The following is a 10,043-nucleotide window of genomic DNA, read 5'->3' on the forward strand; positions in this document are numbered from 1 at the left end:
TCTTATTTTATCTTATCTTTAAAACTTTTTCACTTGATACCTTAACCCCTTATTGCCTGAATTATATATATAAAAAAATTGTGTTTTTTGCTGTCATGCAGATGCTAAATTAAGTGGAGATTGTTCATTTCAATATAGCAAATACAATAAATATAATTTTTGTTATGAGGCAAATTAGCCACATTAGGCATAATTGGGCATAATAGTAATTAAACAAATTCTGAAGCGGTCTACAAGGGGTTGAACATTTAGCAATTTTATTTACTTATAATACAGAAATTGTACAGGCAGTCTTTGCTATGATGTGAATATATATATACATACTTTCTGTGTATAAGGTATATTGCACAAGGTAATTGCACTTTCTTGTGTGTCTATTATCTGAGAAGCGCAAGCTGTCATTCGGTTTGACCTCCCTCGGCCACCGTAGGCTACGTCAGAAGTAAATACAGTGTGCTAGCCCACAACTAGCCAGCTACCTGTGAAGACAACATGGCCTTTACTCTGTACTCTCTCATTCAAGCAGTGATCCTGTGCGTCAACGCTGTCGCAGTATTACACGAAGAGAGATTTCTGAGTAAAAGTAAGTGGATGTAGGTTTGTGTGGGTCCATAAATGCCACGTGAAATACGAAAGAGGCTAACTAATGCTAGGTGGCTAGTTAGGAACTTGACAGCTCACTAAAGCGGTTGTAAAAACATAAAACATTTGGGGTTTATTGGCTTTATTTAGAGATACAACCTATAATAAATGACAGAGAATGTTTTGTTTTAATAATGAAGTTGCATTTTTATTCATCTGTGTGTTTTGTTCACCTCTAGTTGGCTGGGGAGTAGACCAAAGTGTTGGAGGATTTGGTGATGAACCAGGGGTCAAAGTTCAGCTGATGAACCTGGTCCGCTCTGTGAGGACAGTGATGAGAGGTGGGTTACTCCAGTACCATGTGTAGTACACAGGGTGGGTGACTCCTCTAGGCTCTGATCATGTCATCTATTGTCTTTTGTTTGTTTTTCTCTACAGTGCCATTAATTGCTGTGAATGCAGTCTGTATAGTGCTGCTGCTTCTGTTTGGATGAGGAGGAGGAGGATGAGGAGGAAGAGGAGGAGACAAACCAGTCTGCTGTCAGGAGAAGACATCTCCATCACCTCAGGAACCCTTCTGCAGAAACATTTGATCACTTTGACTCACAATATGTCTCCTGTCAGCCTGAATGTGAATATTATCATTTGATATTCCACATCAATACATGGGATATTATATTGTTAAGGCCTGTTTTGTACAACACAGTCATTCAGAAATAAGTAAATGCAGCTATTTAGAATGTTTAATTCCCCTTTTTCTTTTGAATAGCACAATGCAATGCTTAATACAAGAAACACTTCATTCGCCTTTGATTTAGCTATCAATATGAAAAACATAACTTTCACATGGAAGCCGACTGTAAAATGTTTGTAAATTAATTATTGTGTACGTGCTATGAATGTTGAAATGCTTGCAAAGAAAGAAAGATGTTTTTAAAACTCTCAGTCTGCTCATGTCTCTCACTTCCTGAAATTGTCGAATCAGCTGTGTTGTTTGTCCCAGTTCGCGCTCCGTACTTTTGAGAGCGTCATAGACATTAATGTCCGATTGTGTACATGTGTTTACTTTTATAGTCCAAACCAATGCGTTTAATAAACCCTCGGCGTTACATTGTAATTATTGATTTTAGCAACAATGGGTAATGCGCAGAGCTCCGTTGTTGCCTCGCTCTCTGCATCCTGTGTGTATTTAGTTTATGTTCACATTTACTGCTCTTATAAGTTGTTGAAAACAAATGTACTGAACCAGAGACTCCCAAGTTTTGTGTACCTTTACATCAAATATGTAACCAAAGCCCTGACTCAGAGGACAGGCTACTTGCACAAAGAAACTACAAGTAGGCGTGAAGTTGTTTACACGGTCCTCAACTGCAGGTAAGCATGGTCTAAGGTTCAGGTTGTAAGGAGAGAGTAGACAGCTGGTCATCCACATTTTGATTCAGTGTATTTTTATTTTTTTCTGTTGCAAAGGCTGGAGACTCCTCTCCTGAGGAGGTTCTGCAGTGCTGCAGGTTATGGTTGGGATTATCCAGACACAGAATATAGAGACATCCCAATGTGCTTCCCAGAGATTCTCTGCCGCAGACTGCTGCTTATGGTGCTCACTGATGAAGGCTTCAGACTCAGCCCAGTAGGTAAAACAAAACATACAGATTATTAATTATTAAAGCTGATTGCTCCATCAGGTTTTTTGAACCTGTCTAACACACTAGAATACACATGTTGAATACATTTAGATAATCCCCACTGCTCTGATTTCCATGATTTAATGAATGCTTATAATGAAATGTTTGAAAATGAAGATATGATAGTGATTGTGAGTTTCTATTGCAGGTCTGTTTCGTGTGCGTCAGAGTTTGAAAACGCTCCAGCCTATTGATGAACTGAAGAAGGGTCCGTTCATGCTGCAGGTCCGAGTTCAGGAGTACCGGCAAATTGATGCAGGGGTGGAGGTCGACATCGGTCTGTCTGCCACTTCTCGAACCGGATGCTTAGTGTGGGAAAGTGTCCTGACCCTTCTGTCCAAGAACGGGCTCAATAAAGCCAGCATATGCTTACCCGAGAATGCACACGAATGTGAGCAATAAACTATGGATCTCTGCTTAGATTTAAGCATTTTCACACAACAAACACCACTATCTCCTCTGTTTCTGATCATATGTCTTTTGACAGGCCAACCAGATGAGCCTGTGCCAGAAAATGTGAAGCAGATAGAGGTCAAAGTTCCCAGGACAACCGGACTGCAGTGTGTTTGGTACTTCTCGGACTACTCACCCTATCGGCTCCTCTCTCTAGTGGCCAGGCTCTTTGGTTCCAGATCGCAGACCGCACCAAGTCTCTGGATGCTGTCTATCTGTCTGGCTGAAATAGAAAAGCACAAAGGTAAAAGATTTTATCAGAAGACGAAACTCATTCATAGGTTAAGTTAATGAAACATTGTAGTAATTTAACCTGAAGCCAGTTCATGAAAGCTTTTATTTTTGCTATTTAAATATTTCAAAAAAAGGAACCATGCTTTTTTCACACTAGACCTTTTCTTGTTGTCTCTCTGTTTCTCTTTTCCTGCTTTGGCGAGTCAAAATGTCTGCCTTGTTGTTGTCAAGTTTTGAGCCACGCTCATTGTTCTGTTGTGTCATCAGGGGTTGGCGTTATCACTGCTCCCATCAATGTCACTGCCCAATTTAAGGAGCCTCTTTTGGTACCAGGCAGAGTGAAGATCAAGTTTTGGGAGAAAAACAGGGATCAGTCTCTGGTCCAAGACCTCAGCTTCCACATGCAACAACATGGGAGCAACAAATCTCACTTGATGGGACTGATTTCTAGGTGATTGACTAACTAATATATTGATTTGATCATATTAAAAAGATTCATGTCGTCCAATAAAATCTGATTTGTTGTAAGACTACACTTTAAAATCTTCCATTGTAAAATCAAATGTGCAATGTCCAGATACATATGAGGAGCTGATTTTAAATACATGCTGACAATGCACACCTCTTCTTGTGAGGTGCTGCCTGGTTGCAGGTAGGCATCAAGGGCCGTCAGGGACAGGTGCACGTTTGTAAGCCTGATGCAATGTCTTCAGTTAATTATACAGATTAACATTTCAGCATATCTGTGTTAAGTTTGTTGGTGGTAGGGCTTCTTGGAACATTTTAATAAAGGATATACATAAACATGTTCACAGGGGCTCACACTTATGGACAAAAGCTAGACATGAGAAATGTCAATCCTAAGGAGGAAGGTAATGTGACTTTGATGTCTGGGTAAGAAGTGATGAGTTGTTGCCAGGAGGTGCTTAGTTTAGCAGATGTCTTAAGTTTAAAAAATAAAACGCCTAGCAACAGCTGTGCATGTGCAACATGTGCATGCCTGCTGCGCGTCAAGAAATTTGTACCATGTGACTCCCAGTAAAAGCACTACTTTTTTACATTTCCATTTGTGTTCAAAATAAATAAAGGAGATGGAATCTGTGAATTAGATAATCATTTTTGAATTTTGAATCAGCCGTTTCCCCTTGCTGAGTTTTTATGATAGGCTAAGATAATTTGCTTCCTGCAGGCAATGGCTCCACATTTACCCGACAGACATGAACAAGAAAGCATATTTGTGTATTCCCAAAAATAAATTTGAGTTGAAATATTTCTGATTAAATTTATCAGTGTTCATAGATCTACTGTACATGTGCACTTTGTCAGATGGCATGTCTACTGGTTGACTATGGGCCTATGCAGACAACATCCCTATAGGGAACGAAGACTTTTCAATATTTGATCCCTCTGTTATTCCTGTTTGCAGCTTTCTTGACTGTGAAGGTCTGTCCTCCTGTATTATTTATTGGAACACATTCAGTGCATGTGGAATGAATGTGAAGCCATGCATCCCTGCACCACTGTAACACTTCATAAGAGAATCATGGAAAGGAATCCAATGTTAGTGAGTTTTATATCTGCTGGTAGGTAGATTTTGTTACTTTTGGACAGACTAGCCATTTCCCAGGTTTCCAGCTTTTATGCTAAGCTAACTGGCTGCAAGCATTCCTTCTTCTTTAATGAGAACAATTGTCCCATAAATTAACATTTATGTTTTGTTCTGTAGATACTGATTGTATCCAGGTGAAAATATCTGCAGCTGGGAATGTGAAGCTTGTTCAACTTGGGGGTTTGGGGGGAGGAAATAGTGATTTCAATGGGTAGAGCATCCCGTGACTGCCTCCCTCCACATGCTGTGAGTATTTGTAGTTTATAAGATGAGGGGAGGGCGTGTGTGAAGAGTCTCTGTTTATAGACATCCAGACGGAGGAGAAATCCGTTTCACCAGCTGTACTACAGATCAGACGGACACATGCTGGGTCATCCCCTCTTCTGCCATGTGATTTTCATTACAGCAACTTGGGGAAGAGTTTGACCGTGGAAGGCATAGGGTAAGAGTATCTTTTAAATATTTGAATGCCAGTGGATTTTTGTGAAAATTAAGAATTCTTTATGTATGATTCTTGTTATATCTAGCCTGCTAATCTAGACAATGTTTGGGAAACAAATGTTCTGTCCCCCTGCAAAAGGAACTTCATTAAATACTTTAATTCGTGGTTTGCAATTAAGTAATTGAGACCAAGGTGAATCTTGGGTCTTCTGTTAATTCAATATTATTGTCTTATTCCTCCTTGTCCTGCCAATATAAGTTCCCTCTGCCACAGTTAAAGCTGTTGTCAACCTTCTCATTGTCACTGCTGAGACAAAAAACAGCCACCAACCAAGAGCAAACTAAAGCAGTAATGTAGAGCGTGTGTTTAACCAAATCTATTTTTCATCTATTGTTCCTCAGCTACAACCACATGCTGGAGTGGAGTAGGCTAACTCTTGCTTGAACATGTACATTGCTTTTATTATTAATTTATAGAGTCCCGATTCTGTCATGCATATGAGTCAGTCAAGTGTAAGAGGGTCACACTGCTAAGCTCCTGTACAGAGTGGATTGCATTTTGCATGTAGAGACGTAAAGTGGAAACACTCATCTTGAATAAGTCTTATAATTTTGTATTCAGTAAATATGTAATTTGTCTTAACGTTATTTTTCTGTGACGTGTTCTTTAAATTGAATAGCCTAACCAGATGTGAACATTACATATTTAGAAACAGTATCTGCTACTGTAGCTTTGGTTGATGGTAGTTCTCTACAGTATGAACATTTAAAGCACCTGCCATTCTGCTAAAATATGTTCTGAAGGCGCTCAGTGATGCATTCACCATTTCAACTCTTTTGTTTCTGTGTGAAGAAAGGGGGGATGTGGGTTTTATAGATGAGATAAAACACACACACTCCTTCGCTGGTTAGAGCACTTAAAAGGAGTTACTGTCTCCTTCTTCAAAGAGCTGCTCTGCTGGGAATTCAAGTTATTTTTGCTTCTTTTATAAGTACCAGCTTCATTTATTTATTCAGAGAGGCCACTACTAAACGACAGCTTGTTCTCTCTTACTGTCCATTGCACTTACTATTACCTGCCTCAGTTGCTGTGTTAGTGAAAGTAACTAATAATGCTGCAACTGCACAATAGTGAATGTTTTTTGTAATGGTGCACTATAAATACAAAGGGGGAAACGCTAAAGGAAAACCCTGAATAGATTAGTGCAAAATACAGGTCTCAATAAATAATCATTCAATAATGAGTATGAAATAATGAGTTTGCCGTCTGGTACGACGCCCGTATCACTGCTGACGCTGCACCACACTTGTCCATCTCCAACTCCATCTTACGTGAACAAGACCCAGACAGACTTGAACTCCCTCTCTTGGGGCAGTGACTCACTCGCAATCCGCAAGCCATCTTTTTCCAGTGGAGAACCATGGCCTCAGAGGTACCGACTCTCATCCAGTGTTTGCTGAAGGTCACGGTCTGATGGAGCCAACAGAACCACATAGTCTTCAAAGAGTAGAGATGCACACTGAGGTTCCCACACCGGTCACTCTCCTCCCCCCAGCTGGTCGTCTTACAGGTTACCAGAACTTCCTTGGGAAAAATGGAAAGTCCTTCTCCCCAAACTCCTCCCACACCCAGGTTTTTCTTTTGGCAACTGCTGCAGCTCTTCTGGACAATCAGTAGCTGTCTCCTGTTACCAGAGACTCCTGGGCCAACCAAAACCGAAAGGCCTCCGTCTTCAGCTTGATGGCCTCCTTCAATGCTGGTGTCCAGTAGGTTCTTAGATTGCAGCCACAATCAGCAAAGATAGCATTCAGACCAAAACTACTTACAGTTGCTTCCACGATGGGAGCTTTGAACATGGCCCCCTTGAATTACATTTCCCCAGTAATCTTTCTGGAGGGTAAGGGTTGAAGACCTCGCAGACAGGGACCTCAGACATTACCAGTTCACCCTCACTACACATTTGGGTTTAACAGGTCTGTTCAGCAGCCTCCCCCGCGATCTGATCGAACTCCTCACCAGATGGTGATCAGTTGACATCTATGGCCTAAATCATTGATCTCAGTCCTATAAAATCTTTTACTATCTTACATCCATATCTATCTTACATTAAGGTGTGTGACAGGTCCAAAAGGTGGTATTGTGCCAAAGCAGAGACAGTTGGTTTGTAATTCTTCATCAATCTTAACTCAAGGTCCATTTACAAGCTCTTTCTGGAGCATCATTAATAAAGCTAACTAGTAAATAGATCTTGAGTTAAGTTTTTTTCAAACTACTATTTCCAAGAATTCATTTTCAATTTTCTGTTTTGTCTCAGTGCAGCAAGCAAAAATACATGAAGAAGCAAGGAACAGGCAACACTGGTGCCAGCACCCCCCTCTCTTCCCCACCAGGGGCCAGCAGTGTGCAGGTCTACCATGACTACCAGAGTTTGGCTTCCAAGATGTATTCTGGGAATGGTCATGCTAAAGAAAATGGCTCTCACACCAGGAGAGACCGGGTCACCAGCCGAGATGGTACAGGCAAGTTGTCCTCCGTACCAGACATCATCTATAACAGCCAGGACCAGAGGTACAGCATGAAGGACGAGAGTGCTCTGAGGAACTCCACATGGATGATGGATTCGAGCAGCCAAGCATATTCAGGGCCAGAGGACAACTCCACAGACCCACATGAGACCCTGACAGAGACTTCAACTCTGACCTTTGTGGATGTTCACAACCTGGAGGAGTCCGCAGAGAACCACAGCCTCCATGGGGTGGAGATGGTTTACCTCAAGGAGTTTGTGCTGATAGATGACGACGATGATGGAGACATGTCGCTAAGAGAGAAAACAGTGACAGATTTGTCTGTTATGGATGGAAAAGCTGCTGACCTGGTGTGTGGGAGGCTGTTGTCCACCTCCAGTGGCTCAGTATCAGAGTATAAGGAAGAATTTGCGGCTCCTGAAGCACCTCCACCTGAAGATGTTGAGGCTGCACATGAAAAAAAACGCTGCTGTTTCTGCACTATTTTATGAACAGGCAGGACTCTGAAAGAGCTTTTGTGTCTAAGATCAAGACTGTAAGGCTGTTCTAGACAACTCTGTTCTCTGACTCTGTTCTAAGATCAAGACTGTGAAGCTGTTTAAAACGACTCTGTTCTCTGACTCGGTTCCAAGATCACGATGGTGAAGATGTTTTAGATGACTCTGTTCTCTGACTCGGTTCTAAGATCAAGACTGTAAGGCGGTTCTAGACGACTCTGTTCTCTGAATCGGTTCTGATCACTCAGGCAAAACACTACTACGTACTGGTTCTATATATGTGTTCCTGTTAAATTGGTGTCATAATACTGTGTGATTTTATTTATTAACCTTTTCTTTTACTCAATATTTCTGGCAATAATTTTACAAAGCCTTTATTCAACATTTAAACAGCAAACATCTTTTTGTTTGTCTCAAATGTCAGTCACTAATGTTTTTGTATCACTCCTTAATTAAGTAGCCTAATTATGAAATATATGTATTCTGAGACGCATAATGCTTCCTGTTTGATAAAAAAGGAATTTGATAATTTGGGTTTAAATTAACATTTTCAAGCTTATCAAACATATCTGTGAAGTTTATTATACAGTTTTTGCACAAACAAATGCATGTTCCTATGATATTTGATCTGAATGACAGATTTTGTGATAACTACACAGGTCGACAAAGATCAGGTGCCAACAACAAATAAAGATATCTCCAAAGGCCAAATGATATGGCTAGTTGTGCCTCTATGTACACACTTTGCTTTACCATGTTATGTTGGCGGCACTGCAACGAATACACCAACTATAAAAATGCACAATGATCCCATCATTATGCCAACATGTTATCAAATGAGAGGACCCAGTAATCTTGGTTTGTACTGGATCCTGCAGTCAAAGAAGTAGTCTTTGGCATCTAGTAGCGCCAGGGAGCAATGTTCTACAAGTACCCTTCTACCGAGCATCAGTGATATCGGTGAGGTGAGGTGCCTGCGCAGAGCCCAAAGGTTACTAACCCTGCTGCCATCTGGCAAGTGATACAGTACTATCCACTGTCGTACCACCAGACTACCGGGCAGCTTCTTTCCTCAGGCTGTGAGACTCCTCAACTCATCCTCCTTACTCAAAATAAACATTTTGTTGAGTAAGGTTGCAACAGAGGCAATGAAGACAGGCAGCTGTTACACGTGCATGTTGAAATGGTATTGTAAATTACAAAATCAGCTTTGCAAGTGTTTTTTTGACAGAAAAAAATGCATTCAACACGTTTGTTAGACCTAAAGGATACATACAAATGAGGTTTGGTGAGCAACACTAAATGTTAATATAAATTGAGGTTGTTTACATAAATCTCCACAAGGCACCTGTAAGTAAACCCTTAACCAAAATCTGTGTGCCAAACCAAAATCTAAATGTCCCCAGTCAAAATGATGTATTGCTGCGGAGGTAATGCATTTTGTGCAAATGGAAAATAGCCTTAGTTTAGGCTGAACACTGAATTGAGCATTGGAATCAGCTGTTTCTTTCATGCCTCCTAATCATTGCCTCATTCACAGATGTGTAGCTTCCAGCTGGCTATAAACATCCAATTATATTCATGCATGTACAGCATGGTCACTATTGCTTTGTCTCCTTACGTGCTATCTTTGGTATTATTGATTTAATAAAAATCATGTTCATGTATGTTCCTATTAAGGGGGAATCAGTCTTTCAACAAAAACACGATGATGCGTATCTAAGTGCAGCCTCAAAGAGCAGAGTGTTTGCTGTCAGATCTAACCTTCGGTCCATTGGCCATAAATGGTCAATCCCCTGATGGAAGGGTTTCTGACTGAACTAGTAGTTTTGTGCTTTGGGCTGGGGTTAATCAGTCCAGTCCAGCAGGCACTGGTGTGAGGCGGGAGCTTGTTGGTTTGAGTGACAGCGATACCCCACTAAGCACCATGTTTGGCTGAAAGATAGCAGCTCCCCACACTTATCTAACCACATCTAGTTGAAAACCCTTAACTGCCTGCCCTTTTTTTTTTTTTTT

General features: G+C 40.9%; 3 protein-coding genes across 3 annotated transcripts; all 3 read left to right on the forward strand.

Moving 5' to 3' along the window:
- The first annotated feature begins 421 nt into the window (after nt 1–421).
- On the forward strand, nt 422–1,524 carry LOC129101470 (immediate early response 3-interacting protein 1). The gene is made up of 3 exons (XM_054611306.1): nt 422–583; nt 822–923; nt 1,021–1,524. Exons 1-3 carry the CDS (start codon nt 493–495, stop codon nt 1,074–1,076), a joined length of 249 nt encoding a protein of 82 aa, XP_054467281.1. The 5' UTR covers nt 422–492; the 3' UTR covers nt 1,077–1,524.
- Nucleotides 1,525–1,673: 149 nt separating this feature from the next.
- On the forward strand, nt 1,674–4,161 carry si:ch211-12e13.1 (uncharacterized). The gene is made up of 5 exons (XM_054611305.1): nt 1,674–1,956; nt 2,053–2,216; nt 2,416–2,658; nt 2,755–2,964; nt 3,222–4,161. The coding sequence occupies exons 1-5, from the start codon at nt 1,718–1,720 to the stop codon at nt 3,407–3,409; spliced, it is 1,044 nt and encodes a 347-aa protein (XP_054467280.1). The 5' UTR covers nt 1,674–1,717; the 3' UTR covers nt 3,410–4,161.
- Nucleotides 4,162–6,517: 2,356 nt separating this feature from the next.
- Nucleotides 6,518–8,021, forward strand: si:ch211-12e13.12 (paralemmin-2). Its single transcript, XM_054610127.1, has 2 exons — nt 6,518–6,637; nt 7,320–8,021. The coding sequence occupies exons 1-2, from the start codon at nt 6,518–6,520 to the stop codon at nt 8,019–8,021; spliced, it is 822 nt and encodes a 273-aa protein (XP_054466102.1).
- Nucleotides 8,022–10,043: the final 2,022 nt, after the last annotated feature.

Source organism: Anoplopoma fimbria, chromosome 13, assembly GCF_027596085.1.
Source record: "Anoplopoma fimbria isolate UVic2021 breed Golden Eagle Sablefish chromosome 13, Afim_UVic_2022, whole genome shotgun sequence".
In the NCBI taxonomy this organism is placed as follows: Eukaryota; Metazoa; Chordata; class Actinopteri; order Perciformes; family Anoplopomatidae; genus Anoplopoma; species Anoplopoma fimbria.